Genomic DNA, 19,079 nt, shown 5'->3' with positions numbered 1-19,079 from the left:
GCGTCAGGCCCTCAGCAGATATCACCGATCGATCGCTTTCTTCCGGGCCACGCTATCTCCCTATCACCGGTAAACTACGGGCTTGTGGGGGTGTTTTTCCGACAACGGTGGTGAGGGCTCTCACTGGGCCATTCGCATTCTCTTACCCGGCGTCCCTGGGCCCACCCGGCCAACACCAGGGGACGGCCGGCGCCGATCTCGGGGGTGGCCGGTAGCGTGGGACACCTCGTCGCCAGGGATGCTGTGATCTCCCTGCTCCTAAACCTGACGGACCGGCTCCCTCCGGCTGGATTTGACTCTAGTGACATCCGCTCACAACTCGGTGATGTGAGGGACAGAGACCCAGCTGGGGGGCGTGGCCCAGTAGAGAGCGATCAATCAGTGATATCTATCGAGTGCTTAACACGGGAGAGCACGGGGGTAGATGGGAACCGTCGGCGGTGTCACGGTATAAACCCTTACTAGGCGTCGAGGAGCGCCGGGGTAGATACGAGCTCATCGGGTCGGGCCGCAGTCCCTTTCCCGCCAGTCTGATCATCTCTGGCTTTCATCTCGCGCGGCGGCTTCGATGCTCGAAAATACAGAGGTGGAAATGAACGACTGCGGTTAAGGGGCGAGGGATGCGGATTCCTTTCCTCTCCCTTTGCTCCCCCCAATCCCCTTCCACTACAAACGTCCAGAAACGTGGAACGGTTTGAGAGCGTGGCCGCCCGGAGTCACGCGAGGGCTTCCCCTACGGGGCGGGTCCAGGGTGGCGACCCGCGATCCCGGAATGAGCGGAAAAGCGCTGGCCGGGGTTTTCCCGGAGGAGAAGGATCGGGATCCCTGCAGCCATACGGCTACCCTTCTGTCCCCTGAAAGGCTTTCCTTCTGTGGGCCTTGGGACAGATAAATGGCACTGACTGACTGGGTGTTACTGGGTGAATTCAGCCTGATTCCAAGGGATGGTTTTCGCCTTCCCACTTCCATTAACCGTAGCTGTCGGGTGATTTAACGGGCAGCTTTTAAATCCAAAATATTGCTTTGCTTTTCAAATCCCTACATTCCTTTCACTAAAGCCCTATAAAACATCCTCGGCTTCTAAGAGCTAGTTTACCCATTTTATTCACCACCAAAAGAGGTGCGTCTTTTTTTTCCCCCCCCCCAGAAGAGGCCAGGGCAGATTCCATTTTCCTTTAGGCGAATTCCGAGAGTGAAAGGGCGAGAACTCTTTTTTTTTTTTTTTTTAACACCGTGGAAACAGCTGAATTATCAGGAAGTACGGCCGATCGAACTTCTTGTTGGAGGTGGGGGACGGGAAGGAAAAAGAAGTTGGACTACGTTTCCTTCCCATGCGGAGGGGTGGGTTCCCTGTAGACTTTCGGACGTGATTCCCCGGGAGCGAAAGGGCTGCTACCTGAGCAAGAACATCCAACCAGAATCCCGTGGAAGGAAATCTTACACGAGGGGGGGGCGGCTCTCTGGTCCGTCTCTTCCGCATGCGGGGATACGATCCACTCTATCCCAGGGAATGAACCTAATCGGGGCCCATCCAGAGAGGAAACCTATCTATAATGACTCTGTGAACGTCTGGTGGTGAAACAGAGGCAGGCAAATAAAGGTCTGGACTTTCTGTCTGCGCATCTCCCAGCTTTCTCTCTGACCCCTTTCTGAGTAAAATATAACTTGGGAATATTATCTGTAGATTCCTTCTCAAAATGTTCGATGAAAATGGTTTCGTATGTGCTCAGATGTCTCCCAGGGTCACGAGAGGAAAGACCTGTTCAGACCTCTTCATGCTCCGATTCTCTTGGTTATTTTGGGTGAGATCAATAAATTCATCCTCTAGACTGTGAGTTCGTTACGGGCAGGGACTGGATCTGTTTGTTATTGTACTGACTCTCCCAAGAGCTTAGTACAGTGCTTTGCACACGGTAAACAGATGTCTCCCAGGGTCACGAGGAGCGACCTGTTCAGACCTCTTCATGCTCCGATTCTCTTGGTTATTTTGGGTGAAATCAATAAATTCATCCTCTAGACTGTGAGTTCGTTACGGGCAGGGGCTGGATCTGTTTGCTACTGTACTGACTCTCCCAAGTGCTTGGTACAGTGCTTTGCACACGACAAGGGCTCAATAAAGATGACCGAATTGAATGAATCCAAGATATTTTAACACGGCTAACAAGGGAGAGGTTAAAACAGGCCTCTCCCGTCTCCGCTCTCTCAAAAGCATTTAGCAAGTACTTACTGTGCAGCGCACTACGAAAGCGGTTGGAAGAGTACAGCAGAGTTAACACAAAGGACCCCTCCCGCTCGATGAGTTTTTCACTGATGAGAAAGCAGCGGGGCCCAGTGGAGAGAGCAGGGCCTGGGAGGCAAAGGAGCTGGGTTCTAATCCCGCCTCCGTCAACTGCCCTGCCAGTTGCTCCCCGTGTGACCCGGACGGGTCACTTCTCCGCGCCTCAGTCTGTCGACTGCAGAATGAGGAGTCCAATCCAGTTCTCCCTCCTACTTGAGCCCGGGAGCCCTCATGCGGGACAGGGACCGTGCCGACCGAACTCGCACCTCCCCCCAGCCCTTAGAAAAGTGTCGGGCCCAGGGCAGGCCCTTAACGAATACCGTACGACAAACGCACAGGGAGTTTGCAGTCCGGTAGGGGAAGAAGACACGAAAATGAATTTCGGGTTGGAGAGAGGGCGCGAAGGTGGTCTGGGAGCGCTACTGGGATGCTGGGGGTGGGAGAGGTGAGTACCTAAGTGCTTAGGGACAAAGGAAAGCTAAAGTGCCAGAAAGGGACGGGGGAGGTGGAGATGAGAGATTCATCAGGGGAGGCCTCCTGGAGGAGATGTGCTTTTAGAAGGGCTTAGAAGATGGGGGGGCGGGGGGGGGGGGGGGGGGAAAAAAATGGCGTGCCAGATGGGAAGGAAGAGGAAGCGCCAGGAAGGAGGGAGGGAACGAGCCAGAAGTCGGCGGTGAGACTCAAGAGGGATTGGCTCCGGGAGGAGTGAAGCACGTGAGGTGTGCCTTAGTAAAAGCACATCTCCTCCAAGAGGTTCCCTGACTGAGGATGATGTCGGTATCCGTTAAGCGCTTAACTATGTGCAGAGCACTGTTCTAAGCGCTGGGGGAGCTACGGGGTCATCGGGTTGTCCCACGTGAGGCTCAGGGTCTTCATCCCCATCTTCCAGATGAGGGAACTGAGGCCCAGAGAAGCGAAGTGACTTGCTCACAGTCACGCGGCTGACGAGTGCAAGAGTTGGGATTCAAACCCATGACCTCTGACTCCCAAGCCCGGGCTCCTGCCGCTGAGCCACGCCGCTTCTCTGACTGAGCCCTCGTCTCCTTTTCTCCCACTCCCCCTTCCGCGTCGCCCCCGAGCTGTCATTTATTTACAGTAACGTGTCTCCCCGTCTACGCTGTAAATCCGCTGTGGCTAGGGTACGTGTCTACCAACTTTTCTACCCTGTACTCTCACGATCACCTAGGCCGGTGCTCTGCATACGCTAAGCGCTCGGTAATGCCACCGACGGAGAGAGGAACCGTTCGCCGCTTTAGAGGAACTGGGTGGAAAACAGTGAACGTTTAGAAAAATGATCTGGGCAGCAGAGTGAAGTGAGGACCGGAGCGGGGAGAAACAGGAAGGCAAGGAGGTCGGCAGGGAGAGATCCGACGGGGATACAAGTTCTCGGGCCGGGGCGGGCGGCGGTTTGGAGAGAGGGGGAGGGGTGGATTCTAGACACGTTGTGAAGGGCCACTCGGATCGGATGACTGATTAAATACGTGCGTGCGTTCACTCCGTGGTATCTAGTGCGCGCTTACTGTGTCCAGGGCACCGTACTAAACGCTCGGGAGAGTACGGCGCAACAATCTGCTGAGGGAGGAGTCGAGGGTAAGGCGAAGATCACGGGCTCGACGGACGGGGAGGATGCCGGTCTAACCGACGGTGAGGGGAAAGTTAGGGGAAGGAAGGGATTCGGGAAGAGAGATGAGGCACTCGGTCTCGGACACGGTGCCGGCCTCCCGCCTCTTGAAATCGAGGTAACTTCTAATGTAGGAGAGATAAGGGGTAGGAGGTGGGAAGCGAGACGGTGACCGTGTCCGATCCGATCAGCCCGCGCCCGGCACACGGTAAGCAAGCGCTTAACGGACCCCCTCCCGAAAAGTGAATTTTCCTCTGCCTTCTTCCCCCGTTAGCTGCAGAAACCGGACTCCGAGAGTCGCACCCCTTGATATACGAGGACGTGTCTCCGGAAGAACAGATAGCCCTGGCTGAAAGGAACTGGTCCCGGACGTAAGAACACGGGTCAAAGCGGCGTGGTCTAGTAGAAGGGGGCGTGGGCCCGGGAGTCAGGGAAGCTGGGTTCTACTTCCGGCTCCACCACGGGCCTCTTGCGTGACCCTGGGTAAGTCATTCGACTTCTCCGGGCCCGTTTCCTCACCTAAGAAAATGGGGGTTCCATACCTGTCCTCCCTCTTCCTCAGATTCATTCGTTCACTGGTATTTATTGAGCGCTTACTGTGCGCGGAACACCGCGCCAAGCGCTTGGAAAGTACAATTCAGTAATCAAGAGAGACAGTCCCTGCCCACGACGGGCTTACAACTGTTCTTTCCTATCCACTTGGTCTTACTATTAATAATAATAACGTTGGTATTTGTTAAGCGCTTACTGTGTGCAGAGCACTGTTCTAAGCGCCGGGGTAGATAAAGGGTCATCAGGTTGTCCCCACGTGCGGCTCCCGGTCTTCATCCCCATTTTACAGATGAGGGAACCGAGGCCCAGAGAAGTGAAGTGACTCGCCCACGGTCACACGGCTGACAAGTGGCGGAGCCGGGATTCGAACCCATGACCGCTGACTCCGTTCCCTGGTATTTACGGAGCGCTTACGTCGTGCAGGGCACTGTACCGAGCGCTCGGAAAGGACAGTTCGGCAACAGACAGGGACGATCCCCGCCCAAGGACGGGCTCACGGCTCCTGTATTGCTTCAGAGCATCCCCCCCCCCCCCCCCACCAAAAAAAATTGAAAAGAAAATTCCAAAATTTGGGATTTGGGTTGGCTGCTGGCTCGTCAAAAGGGGAAGGGGGAAAATAACTTTGGCAAGGGGCCAGTCACTTACCGACAAACAACGCAGGCTAATCCCATCTCCATGGCAAAATCATCAGCGCTGGTCTCATCGAAACTGGATAAGTCGGGCATGGACAGATCCTTGCTGGTCTGGACCGTAATGGGAGAGGAATGAGCCTCCGCCTTCTCCAATCTGGGTTTCTTCGGAATGTCAACGCCTTCACCGATGTCGATCTTGATCTGCGAAAACACACACAGTCTTAAGACGGACCAGCGGCCAACAACCGTGGCCCCATCCGGAAGAGACAAGAAATACGACGAATGGCGGGAGAACGGGACGGTCTGGGCGGTAGACGCCCTTTCCAAAAGAGGATGCCCAAATTGGAGATTTACCGAAATCTCATGAGGAACAATCGAGGACTGGAGGGGTGAAAAATTCCCCGGGGCAAAACGGAGCACAGCGTGAAAGAGTTTAGGATGCTCGTTGAGCGGGCCGTAGGATTAGGGCAACAACGGATCGTCGGCCACGCCAGCGTATCCTCTCCCATTCGGACGTGCGCTCCTCCAAGGCAAGGATCTCGGTTTTCCTCCCCGAAACGCACCTTCCGGCTCCCGGCCCATCGCTTCCCGCAGAAACGCCACCCCGTCTTGCTCACGGGCTAGACGTGACTGCTAACATTTCCTTCCCGTCACCTCTTGGCCCCTCTCGCCTTTCGGCTTTTTCCCGCACACCTCCTCTTGGGCTCCGTCAACCCGCCGCTGACCCGACCGCCTCGTTTCTTGGATTATCACCGACGCCTTCCCCCCGACCCCCGAATCAAGGAAGCCCACGGAGTGGTGCTGACAGAATCCGTTGGATTTTAAATCGGGTCACACCCCCTGCAGTCACTCCCACTGGGCACTGGGATCAAATCGACTTCTCGGCTGTGGCCCCGGGAGCTCCTGGGCGTGTGACCTGGTGTACCCTCAACCTCTGGTCCTCCCGTTGGAAACCTCCCATTTCAATCATACGAAACCTGGCTTCCGATTTCCCGAGGGCACCGGGTCTGCGCTCGGGCGCTTCCCACGACCCGGGCCCACTGTTCCCTCCTTCAAGACCGTAAGCTCGACGGGGGCAGGGCCGACTCGAGTTGCGTTGTACCCACCCGAGCGCTTAATACAGTGCTCCGCGCAATCAGGCGATCGATAAATCCCGCCCATCGACTGACTTATTCCCACCACCAAACGGAAACCCCGCCGGCCCTCGGATCGCGGCCTCAAACCCTCTGGCCGGAGTACTTTTCGGAACCGGCATAAATCATTTGGCAGCTCGTCTCAGTCTTTCGATCGTATTTACCGAGCGCTTACCGGGCGCAGAGCACTGTACTCATTCCTTCATTCAGCAGAATCTATTGAGCGCTTACTATGTGCACGGCACCGCTTGGAGAGTACAATTCGGCAACAGAGAGAGACAGTCCCTGCCCACGACGGGCTCGCAGTCTAGGAGGGGACTTGAATCATTTAATCTCAACATGTATAGCTCACTGTCATCACATAATGCATATTTTTATGATCTGCCTCTATAGCGGACCACTCCCTTTTCAGAAAGAAAGCTCCCTGAGGCATGGATCGCGTCTAAACTCCAACCTCCGAGCCCCTAAGAGCGACCACCCCGGACGCCGCACTTACTAGGAGGTCAGAAAAACTGTTCGTCGTATGTTTTTCGGAATGTGATTCCCCAGAGGACAGACCGAATCCCGCATAAAGGCTTTTCAAAAGAATATTCCCTCCCATAACTGAGATCAGCGGCACACCGCTCCGAAGGAAGGGGTCTTACTTTCTCAGCGGGCCTTTTCTCAACTTCCTTTTTCACCTTTTCCGTTGTACCGGTCTTGCCGCCGGCACCGCCGGAAGGAAGGGTGGAGGAGGCTTTCGGCTCCTGCTTCAGGGAAACCGGTTTGCTGATGGACACTTTGGGCTGTTCCACTTCCTACGAGGTAAAATGAGGAAGACAGAGACACGAAGGTTGGCCGCGGTACGTCAGGCGCGCGGTACCAACTGAGTCGCATTAACTCCACTTCCAAACCGGTCAAGACGCCTTGCGGATCACAGACACCCTCCCCGCTCCCCAAACCCTTTGAAATCTGATCATTTAAACGATTTACCAGCCTGTCCCGGGCACGTCTCCCTTCAAATAACACGGAGGACTGAAGTGAGATTTGCTCCAGTCCAGTATTTATCACTACACTAGGACACCGATATAAATTTATCTATCACTACACTAGGACACCGACAGAAACCATCGGCATCTCGCTTTACTGTCTGAAAATTCCCGTCCCGCGCTCTCCGGCAGCAAGTCACCACAATGCCGACTTTACAAAGAGGATAACGGGTGAAAACGGCGTTTCTCCTTACCTTCGGTGCGTGGAACCTAGGTGAACCTGAAGTTCATCGGCTTTAACAGGGCTCGAACGTGAAATGACAGCCTTGTATGAGCCTGTGAGAAGCGCCGTGCCCTACTGGCAGCGCGGCTCAGTGGAAAGAGCACGGGCTATGGAGTCAGAGGTCATGGGTTCGAATCCCAGCTCTGCCACTCGGCAGCTGTTCGGCTGTGGGCAAGTCACTTCGCTTCTCTGCGCCTCTGTTCCCTCCTCTGTAAAACTGGGATTAACACTGGGAGCCCCACGTGGCACAACCTGATTCCCCTGGGTCTACCCCGGGGCTTAGAACAGTGCTCTGCACATAGTAAGCGCTTAACAAATACCAACATTATCGTTATCATTACTGGAAAGAGCCCGGGCCTAGGAGCCAGAAGGATCTGGGTTCTACTCCCAACTCTGCCACTCCGTCTGCTTGTGGGACCTCGGGGCAAGTCACTTAACTTCTCCGGACCTCAGTTACCTCATCTGGAAAACGGGGATTGAGACTGCGAGTCCCACGTGGGACAGGGACCGTGGCCAACCTCACAAGCTTGTATTCACGCCAGCGCTTAGAATGGTGCCTGGCACGTACTGAGCGTTTAACCAACACCGTTAAAAAAAAACCAAAACACCTCAGGAGAAGTGAGCTTTCCAGAGAATCGGCGATGGACCCCGCCTGATATGAGGGAAACCCCAGAGGGGTTTAAGCGCGTATCCATCTGGGCACTTTCCGAAAGAACCCCGTAACCTCCGGAAGGGACGTTATCGTAAACGCCGGCGTAAGACGAAAAACGCTTCTGTGCACCCCTGGCCTTAGTACATAATCATGCAATCACTTCTCCGACTACGGTTTTATCGACATTAGGGCTTCGGGAAATGGAAGTCTCGTAGAAGTTTATGAAAATGAAAGGCATCTCGTGTAAATCTGCCCGGAAAGTGCGGTCCCGATGATCCGTTTCTCGCCCCCGACTAGACCGTGAGCCCGTCGACGGGCGGGGACTGTCTCTATCTGTTGCCGAACTGTCCATTCCAAGCGCTCGGTACAGCGCTCCGCACATAGCGAGCGCTCGATAAACACTACCGAACCAACTCCCGGGCGTCGGTTCTCACCGCAAAATGGTCGGCGACAATACGGTCAATCGTTGCGGGGGAACTGCGATCATACAAACACATCGGTACGGATTCAAGCGGGGAGCGGGAAAAGGCAGCTTTTTTTTATGGTCTCTGTTGAGCGCTTACTACGTGCCAGGCACTGTACTAAGCGCCGATCAGGCGGCGCACAGTCCCTGCCGCGCACGGATGGGGCTCACGGTCTTAATCCCCATTTCAGAGATGAAGAAACTGAGGCAGAGAGAAGCGAAGCGACTTAATAATGATACTAACGTTGGTATTCGTTAAGCGCTTACTATGTGCCGAGCACTGTTCTAAGGTCACGCAACGGACAAGCGGCAGAGGAGTGCCCAGGTCCTTTCGACTCCCAGGCCAGTGTTTTATTTATCTTTCTGTTGATTTATATTAATGCCTGTCTCCCCCTCTAAACTACGAGCTCACCGTGGGCGGGGAATGTGTCCGATGTTATGTTGTTCTCTCCCAAGCGCTTAGGACGGCGCTTTGCATTCATTCAATAGCATTTATTGAGCGCTTACTACGTGCAGAGCACTGCACTAAGCGCTCGGAATGGACAAATCGGCAACAGATAGAGACGGTCCCTGCCCACCGGCGGTCTAATCACAGTAAGCGCTCGGTAAATACGAGCGATAACGATAATAACGACATCTACGAGGCCACACCGCTTCTCAGATTTATTCCGCACCCAGCTTGCATTTTTCTAGAAAAAGAGAGAAAGAGATCGGAAGGTTTCGCATTAAGTAGGGTGGGTTTCCATCAGTTTAGAACAAACCAACCTTTGTATCGGGAGAGTCTCCCAGCACTTTCTCTGACTCACAATGCAAGTCTTCCTCGGTACCGATTACCGTGGGAGCGTTCAGCTTAATAGTGCTGCGATTAAGCCAACGCATCTGAAGACTTTTTAAACCACGTATTTTTCTAAATTGGCCAAATTAGCCAACTGAAAAACTCTCGTTAAATAACTAAGGCGGTTTTTTTTTTCCCCCTCCCAGAACGGGTTCTCTCTGCTCAGTGCTAGATATTTCATTTCAGTGCCTTCAAATATCATTCGTGGAGCTCGGCTTCACGCAGTGGAGCAAGGACGCACGACGGGAACGACTTGACAGTTTTAGTTGGATTGTCAAGACACCCAAAAAAAAAAAAAAAAAAGTTCTAGCTTACGCTTTCCAAACGGCCTGAAGTCTTCATAAAGAATTTCAGGAATTAAAGGTTCTGTAACAGTTACATTGTGAAAAGGGTTTCTGCACTGATAAAGACAATGAGGCCGTCAGGTGCTGGGTTCCTCATGTAGAAATCAGGTGAGATTTCCGAATTCAAGTCCTAATGACCACGGCGACTTCATCTCTAGCCAAAAAATTAGGACCGAACAGCTCCGCTAAATACCGGCAGGGAATTTTTACGGCAAGGTGCTTCGAAATTGCTCCGCTTCTTCTGCCTTTAAAGGTCGACCGAGATTTTGGGTTCGGTGCCTTAAGGTTAGCAAAGTTAGCTTCAAGATTAAATAAGGCACACTCCAGGGATTATTTCAAGAAGCAGGTGCTCGGGCGCAGAAGTATCTGCCCCGCCTCCCGCGTAAATGAATGATTGGGAATACTTAAGAAAGTGTCTATTTTTAAGACACTGAAAGAGACGTGGGCACGTGGAAAGGGAGACGCGGAGATATTTCACGGGGGGGGGGGGGGGGGGGGGGGGGGAAGAATTCAGTATAAATGACTCGGGAAACTTTAAGGGAGGTCCAATTCCAAACCCCTCACTAAAATTCTATCGGGTTTCAATAACCACCGAACCCAACCAGTGGCTATAATCACCGTCCCGATTTCTTTCTCTCTCTCGGTAGGACTGTGAAAAATTTTAAGGACGCGATCACCGGGACGGTCTCGCTGGTCCTCGACGTATCCCATTTCTGAGAAGTGATATTCACACTTCAGCGGTTTTAACATCCATCACTTGCGATCCCGTTCACCCGCGCTAAAAGAGTCCCAGTGCACAATCGTTGCTCAGGCGCTCTTTCAGAAAGACAGCAAAGCCTCGTACGGAGAGGCCGGGGCCGGGAGTCGGGAGTCCGAGGCTCTAACCCCGGCTCCGCCACTTGCCGGCCGCGCGCAAGTCGCTTAGCTTCTCCGTGCCCCGTCTCCCCGTCCGTAGAACGGGGACAGGGGACCTCGCTCCCTCGCTCTCGGACGGTGAGCCTCATGTGGGGCGGGGGCCGTGTCCGTCCTTAAGCGTGGCGATCGTCCCCGCCAGCTGCACTGCACTCGCCCGAGAATTCGGCCCGGCGGCTACCCTCGTGGCAATGATAATAATGATGTTGGTATTTGTTAGGCGCTTACTACGGGCAGAGCACTGTTCTAAGCGCTGGGGGAGCTCCAGGGGAATCTGGTTGTCCCACGTGAGGCTCGCGGTTAATCCCCATTTTACGGATGAGGGAACTGAGGCCCCGAGAAGCGAAGCGACTCGCCCACAGTCCCACAGCTGCCAAGTGGCAGAGCCGGGAGTCGAACCCATGACCTCTGACTCCAGAGCCCGGGCTCCTTCCACTGAGCCACGCTGCAGGCATCTCTCGACCGTCTGAACCCGATAATCTCAGCGCCCGCCCTATCCCACCTTGATTACCGCGTCGGCCTCCTCGCTGACCTCCCGGCCTCCTTTCCCTCCCCACCGCGGTCCGTGCTTCGCTCCGCTGCCCGGATCGTTCCTCTACAGAACCGCTGGGCCCACGTTTCCCCACTCCTCGAGAACCGCCGGGGGTTGCCCGTCCACCTCCGCATCAAAGGGAAACTCTTTCCCGGCTGCTTCGGAGCGCTCAATCACCCGGGCTCCCGCCTACCCCGGAGAAGCAGCGCGGCTCAGTGGAAAGAGCCCGGGCTTGGGAGTCCGAGGGCATGGATTCGAATCCCGCCTCCGCCGCGTGTCAGCGGCGTGACTGCGGGCGAGCCACTTCGTTTCTCTGTGCCTCAGTGACCTCATCTGTAAAACGGGGATTAAGACGGCGAGCCTCACGTGGGACGACCCGATGGCCCTGCATCTCCCCCAGCGCTCCGAACGGTGCTCGGCACGGAGTAAGCGCTCAACAGACACCAACGTTATTATTACTATTATTATCCAACCTCGCTGCCTTCCTACCACAACCCAGCCCGCCCGCTTGGTTCCTCTAACGCTCACCTTCTCGCCGCATCTCCGTCTCGTCCGTATCGTCCGCGTCCCGCCTCCGAGCTGCATCGCCCTCCCTCTTCCCAGCCGACAGACGATCGCTCTCCCCGCCTCCGGAGGCTCGTGAAGGGCACGTCTCCTCCGAGGGGCCTTCCCCGACTCGGCCCTCGCTTCCTCTTCTCCCGCTCCCTTCCGCGCTGGGATGAGCGCCCTTTACTCACCCCTCCCTCGGCCCCAGAGCACTTATAAACTCATCTGTAATTGATTTCTACTGATGCCTGCCTCCCTCTCTAGCCTCTGAACTCACGTGGGCAGGGAACATTTCTATCCACCCTAGTGCTCGGCGTACAGCAAGGACTCAATAAATACAACTGCCTGATCTGCACAAAATGACCACTCAGCTAATACCATATACCGTCTGACAGATCGACGACGTAACTCCTCAAGCGCCGCGGTTATTATTTCTATAGCCTACGGATCGCCACGCGCCAAATTTCTACTGTGATCATCGCGGTATCTGTTAAGCGCCTACTGTATGTCCAGCACCGCCCTAAGTGCCTGGCTAGAGACCGGCTCAGCGGATCGGACGCGCTCCCTCCTCCACGTGGGGCTCAGAGTCTGAGAAGAAGGAAGACCAGGTACAGAACAGACGGGAGAATGAGTACGGAACAGGATCCCCATTTTACAGGGGAGGAAACCGAGGCCTCAAGAAGTCAAATGACATGCCCAAAGTCGCAGAGCAGGCGGCAGAGCGGGTACCGAACCCACATTTTACGGACGACGGGCACAGAGGAGCCAAGTGACCCGCCCAAGAAGCAGCGCGGCTCGGCGGGAAGAGCCCGGGCTTGGGAGTCGGGGGTCGGGGGTTCTGGTCCCGGATGCGCCGCTTCTCAGCTGTGTGACTTTGGGCAAGTCACTTCACTTCCCTTTGCCTCGGTGACCTCGTGTGTAAGACGGGGATCGAGACCGTGAGCCCACGGCGGGGGGGGGGGGGGGGGGGGGGGCAAACTGATCACCTCGTATCTACCCCAGCGCCGAGAACGGGGCCTGGCACACAGTAAGCGCTCAACCAATACCATCATTCTTTATTCATCATTATATGAGCGGCAGTTGGGTGAGCCGGGATCCGAACGAACCCAGGCCCCTTGACTCCGGGCCCAGACTCTTCCCACGAGGTCTCGCGGCTTCTCCATCTGTCACAGTAATCGTAGCCCCGTTGAGACTGAACCAGCGGAACGACAAGATCCAGCCACCCTGAGGCGGTCGATCGCTAGCGAGCACCGGCGTTGCCAGTAACTTCGTTCAGATGAAGCGGCGGCCGTTCGATTCTGAAATCCTCCCAGAAGGCTATTTCGATTCCAGTCGCTATTTATATTTAACTCCTCGGGTCCCAGAGATTAGGGATGAATTTGGCGCAATCGGACCCTCTCAGAATTTTTCTCCGATCTAGCTATTCTCTTAAAAGCCGAGTCCTTGTCGCGGTCGGGCCTTGGCCCGCCACGGGATTTCCCATCGGGGAAAAAATCGCATCTCTGTGCGCGAACCAATTTTAGGTGCCCCTAAAACTTTGGCTCCACCTACGAAAGAGGGAGGACTAACCACAGCTAATCAGGGCGTGAGAAAGACGGCTGCCGTATTTCTGGGTGGAAGGCCGCGCCGAAAAGGACCCGGGCCCAAGGTTTCCGGTGTCGTCTAAGTACACTGCTGTAAAACGGAACCGGAAAGATAATTCTTCTCAAGTGTCTTCCTCTTGATGTCTTACTGAACACATCGGTGATTTTTACAAACCCCAAGAACCTCATTTTTTCACTGGCCCTCGGAAAACATTCAGAACAAACCCCGACAAGCTAGGCGACCTGCAGGCTCCAGACTCCTATCCTGCTTTTGTATTATTCTTATTATTTATTGTTAATAAAAACATTGTTCTTATTACCAGTTATCACCATTCTCGTTCTTCTTACTGTCTACCGTTAATAAAACGATGTTCTTGTTGACGATTAGCACCGTACTTGTTGCTGTTCTCTTTAAGAATAACGGCGATAACCGTCAGGCGCTTCCTAGGTGCCAGGCCCTGTGCTTCAGCGCGCGGGCAGATACAAGATAATCCGGTTGGACAGAGTCCCTCTCCCGCACGGGGCTCCCTGTCTTAGTAGAAGGGAGAACGGGTACGGAATCCCCATTTTACAGAGGAGGAGACCGAGGCTCTCCTCTCGCACAGCAGGCAGGCGACGGAGCCGGGATCAGAACCCAGGACCTCCGACTCCCGGGTCCTTACTCTTTCCATTAGGCCATACCGCCTTCCCTCTTACTGGCTTGAGGGGAGAAGGAAGGGAATTGAAGGATTTAGCAGCAGGAGCCATTAAAGTCTCGAGCGCCAGAGGCAGAGGGCATCAGAGTGGCTCGAATCCTTCCTCCCCCCCCCCCCCCCCCCCGTCTCGATTAGCGGCGCGGGGGTGGGGTTTCATTCAGAGATACCTTCTGGGACGGGCGGTAACTCGCGTCGACGCCTCTGGCCAACGATTCGTCGAGGAGGGCTTTCAGTTTTTCCGCAGAATCCTTGCTCTTCGAATGCAGGAAGCCCAAAGCCTTCAAGAAAACCAGATCAAGTTCCAGGTTCACGGCAGCAGCCATGGCAGTCCCTGACGGGAGAGAGAGAAAATAGTGGTTTTTACCTCTGAGGGGCGAAGACATCTCTTCGGCCTAACATTATCATAGTTAGAAGACTCCCGCTTATCACCACAATCGTCACCCACGGCATTTAGGAACCCATTACGTGCAGCGCCTCGTACCGGGCTCCAACCTGAGGGAATTCAGAGGAAGCTGCCTTACGGGGAGGGATTGAAAAACATTCGACTCTTCAGTTCGGACACAAGTGAAGGCCATAAAATCCCGAAGCCGGTGACGGAGCGCGCCCGGAAGCCATCTCCAAATCTTGGAACGGACGCTAGAGCTCGAGGGCGATATCAATTAATCGACAGCATCTGTGCCCCTGCTGGGCGCAGAGCAGCGGATGAAGACGCTTGGGAGCGTACGATAAAACCAGGAGGGACGGTCCCTGCCTCTCACGGATCCTACCGTTTAATGGCGGAGACGGAACAAGGGTGGGACCGACAAGGTGAAATGGATGAGGAATCCGCACAGGAGGAGCGGCGCGGGTTAGCGGAGAGAGCCCGGGCTTGGGGGTCGGGGGGGGGGGGGGGTGTTCCAATCCCAAGCTCTTCCGCAAAGCGACTCTGGGCGAGTCCCTTGAAATGAATAGATGAACGGTGGTATTTGTTAAGCGCTTACTATGTGCAGAGCACTGTTTTAAGCGCTGGGGGAGATGCAAGACGATCAGGTTGTCCCACGTGGGGCTCACGGTTTTAATCCCCCTTTGACAGATGAGGTAACCGAGGCAGAGAGAAGGTAAGCGACTGGCCCAAGGTCACACAGCTGACTAGCGGCGGAGCCGGGATGAGAACCCGCGACCTCTGACTCCCGGGCCCGCGCTCCTTCCACTGAGCCACGCTGCTTCTTAACCTCTCTGTGCCTCAGTCACCTCACCTGTACACCGGGGACTGAGACTGTGAGCCCCGCGTGGGACCACCTGATTCCCCTGTACGTAATCGTAGAAGCAGCGCGGCTCAGTGGAAAGGGCCCGGGCTTTGGAGCCGGAGGGCATGGGTTCGAACCCCGGCTCCGCCACTTGCCAGCTGTGTGACTGTGGGCGGGTCACTTCACGTCTCTGCGCCTCAGTAACCCCGTCTGTAAAATGGGGATTAAGACTGCGAGCCCCACGGGGGACAACCTGATTCCCTCGTGTCTACCCCGGCGCTCGGAACAGCGCTCTGCACATAGTAAGCGCTTAACAAATACCAACATTATTATTATTATTATTATTATCCCAGCGTTTAGAACGGTGCCTGGCACACAGTAAGCGCTCACTATATCTGTGGAACGCCTCCTTGCGCATAACACTAGACTGAGCTACGGTAACGATACCGTAACTCATAACCAGCAGGATTTGGCGACTGGCTAACGTGAGAGCAGTGGCGAGGAGACAGTGAGGGGTCAAGGATAACCCCAAGATTGTAGGCTTCCGTAGCCCGTAAACACCCCGATGCTCACGCCGCCCCCGACCCCGCCGTACTCCCGGACAGATCCTCACCCTCTGCCATTTTCCCGGTCAGTCAGTGGTACTTATCGGGTCCGTGTGCAGAGCGCTGTACCGAGCACCTGGGAGAGTCCCTCTCTGTAACTCATTTTAACGTCCGTCTCCCCCCTCTGCGCCGTAAGCTCCACGTGGGCCGGGACCGCGTCTCTCGAGCGGTCCGTACGGCGCCCCGGACGCACCAAGTGCTCGGTCGAGACCGCCGGCTGACCGCCGTGACAGATGGGAATGGCAGGAGGAGTGAGTTTCGAAAGGAAGCCGAGAAGCCCAACTGCCGAAATACTAAATTTGAGGTTCCCCTCTCAGGGTGGCACCCGGGGACACCTCGGCGCCGGAAACCAAGGCAAATCTGAGGCGCGGGAGTATCCGGATGAACGGGAGAGGATACGAGAGACCCGAGAGGGGAAAGAGGCCGGGGTCGGGAGGTAGATTCGGGACCATCCTCCTAGGGTGGATGTTCACGCCACGGGAGCGTCCCGCGGGAATAAGCGTAGAACGGGGCCGAAACGCAGCCCGGTGGGACGTCCTCGGCTCGGAGATTTGAGGCAGAAGAAGAGTCGGCAGGAGAGACTGAGAACGAATGGCCAGATAGGGAAGGCACCCAAAATTAGGAATCCGACGGTTGAAGGCGAACTCTCCGACGGAAGGAATCTGCAAATTATCGCGACAGCCACAATAAGGAGGAATTTATGCCAAGGCTTTAAACAAAATGAACTGCTACATTTTCCGCTGCGGATTAGGGAAAGATCATATTTTCCGGCCCCGACGGGGAGAGATTTCTGGCTTTTTAACCCATTTACATTTCAAGGAAAATAAACGCGGCAAGGCACGAGAAACCAGGAAATGAAGTCAGATCGAGGTCGCTAACCCAAACTCTACAAGAACCCGGCTAAGATGGAACGGACGCAATAACCCAACGGTCGGAGGGAAAGATGACCAACCCGGGAAGCTCGTTCGGAGGTCAAGGGGACCGGACCGAGTCCGACCCGGGCAAGGACCTTAAAATATGGACGCAGCAAATATTCACTTGGACGCTTCGGGCACCGTCCCGGCTCCGCCACCCGTCAGCTGTGTGACCTTGGGCGAGTCACCTAACTTCCGCGCCTCGGAGCCCTCCTCCGTAAAATGGGGACAGAGACCGTGAGCCCCGCGTGGGACAGCCTGATCACCTTGTATCCACCCAGCGCTTAGAACGGCGCTCGGCACATAGTAAGCGCTTAACAAATACCAACGTTATCATCATTATCCTTCCGGGAAACGGGACGGGGAGGCGTTTACTTCGCCATCTGGCCATTTTAACTCGTGGGAAATGAGTCCACGAGACCTACCTCTCAGAAGCCAATTCCTACGAGATGACTTGGACGCAAAGATCGCCGCTGGACGGACTTCACGGGTGCTCGACAATCGAAAGGCTACTTCCTCAGAAGTGTTGGACGCCCAGACGAACGAACGGTCGCTCCCCCAAATCCTTGAGCGTCGAACAGAGGAGACCCCACGGCAAGTGGGTGCGTGCACACAAATACACAGCCCGGCCACCGTCTCCCCCATCCCACAAACCGCCCCGCCCCCCCCCCCCGCACACGCCAAGGCTACCACTCTTTTAAAAACCCAGAGGGCACGAGAGGACACTCGCACAGCGGCTCGGTGAGAGCACGACACCGTCCGAGTCACGTCTGCCCGTGTGGCTTATAACGGCCTTCCCGTTCTGTGCGGTCGGCGACCGTCCCGTCCCCCGAGGTATCGGCCACCCGCGGCGCCGAGGGCCATTCTCCGTTCCGTTTCTGAAAATCACAACCTTCTCAAGGCTCCCATCTTGGGAGGGCCGCCACGTTCCTCATCAGCCGAGCTCAGTTCCGGGCTCGTGACGCCGGGTCTCGAGCCGACGCCCGCACGGCCCGGGAACGTCCGTCTCCCCGCTCTGGGCCGTAGTCCTGTTGCGGGCGGGAGACGTGGCGGGCAACTCCGCTGCGCTGAACTCTCCCCAGCGCTCGGTACAGGGCTCTGCGCACGGTAAGCGCTCGGTACCCCCGATGACGATATTAAATAAAGCGGGCCTTCGCGCCACGATGTTCACCTACGGGTGAAAAACGGCTTAGTGGGGGACGACAACGGAACCGCTCCGACATAATTTGCTGCGACTGCCGTTTCTCACGGCTCTACCGAGAGGAGAACGCGCTACTTTTCTCTTCTTTCAGTCAGGTCTTAAACCCCGCGCGGTCTCCCAGAGGGTACGACGGTGGTCTGGATTCATTTTTTCCACGAATGATCCAAACACTCGGCAATAAAATGATAACGGTGGCATCTGTTAAGCGCTTACCACGTGCGCTGGGGGGGACGTGGGGCTCACAGTCTCCATCCCCATTTTACAGATGAGGTAACCGAGGCACAGAGAAGTTAAGTGACGTGACGTTGGGATCTGTTAAGCGCTTACTACGTGCAGAGCACCGTTCTAAGCGCTGGGGTAGACGCAGGGGAATGAGGTTGCCTCACGTGAGGCTCACAGTCTTCACCCCCATTTTCCAGACGAGGGAACTGAGGCACGGAGAAGTGAAGTGACTCGCCCACGGTCACACGGCCGACACGGGGCGGGGGCGGGATTCGAACCCGTGACCTCTGACTCCCAAGCCCGGGCCCTTGCCACCGAGCCACGCTGCTTTTCGGGACGGCACCCTATGAGCATTTAGGAGAGGACAAGAGTTAGTAAACATCCTCCCTGCCCTCTTGAGCTTGCAACGTAGCCGTGTGTTTTTCTAACATTGGACCGCGTGGTTTTTAGGGGCGGATTTCTGTCTCTCCCAGCCTGCAAGACACATACTGACAAATCAGTGAATACTGCATAAACATCTTCATCCACCCTACACGGTTTTTGGGGGCGGGGGCAAAAAAAAATTCTTCCCCTTAAAATTCCACACCTTAACACCTCTCCAGGCCGGAGAACAGATCCAGGCCGGGAAAATCTAAAGGGTTTCCTAAGGCGCCCGGCAAACTGAGGATAACCGACGACGGTCACCCTCCGCTGGGCTTTATAGTGTTCTGCTGCCCACAAGCCAACGCTTCGCTGCTGCGGAAAGTCTTCGGGAAGTCTGACATCACGCTGGACCTTTGAAAGAGGAGTCCGTTACCGGGATCACCGGGTAGTGAACTGTAACAAGGTTCCTTCAGATTAAAAAAGAAACGAAATCGACTGAACTCGGCAGAGAGGTACGAA

The 19,079-nt window shown here is 55.4% G+C and overlaps 1 protein-coding gene across 2 annotated transcripts in view; it reads right to left on the bottom strand.

Moving 5' to 3' along the window:
* Positions 1-19,079, bottom strand: part of INTS12 (integrator complex subunit 12) — a 49,551-nt gene that overhangs the window by 18,876 nt on the left and 11,596 nt on the right. The window contains exons 1-4 of one of the 2 annotated variants that reach the window (XM_029077089.2): positions 17,200-17,326; positions 14,197-14,360; positions 6,861-7,013; positions 5,097-5,284 (exon numbers count right to left, since the gene is read on the bottom strand). In XM_029077089.2, the coding sequence (XP_028932922.1) occupies positions 5,097-5,284; positions 6,861-7,013; positions 14,197-14,352 (497 nt within the window). In that variant the 5' untranslated portion in view covers positions 14,353-14,360; positions 17,200-17,326. Of the gene's footprint in view, positions 1-5,096; positions 5,285-6,860; positions 7,014-14,196; positions 14,361-17,199; positions 17,327-19,079 lie in introns of those variants that run through there. The other variant, XM_029077088.2, reaches the window with a different exon arrangement.

Source organism: Ornithorhynchus anatinus, chromosome 12 (assembly GCF_004115215.2).
Source record: "Ornithorhynchus anatinus isolate Pmale09 chromosome 12, mOrnAna1.pri.v4, whole genome shotgun sequence".
Taxonomy (NCBI): Eukaryota; Metazoa; Chordata; class Mammalia; order Monotremata; family Ornithorhynchidae; genus Ornithorhynchus; species Ornithorhynchus anatinus.
The sequence above is the reverse complement of the archived record's forward strand: the minus strand, read 5'-3'. Positions and strand labels throughout refer to the sequence as shown.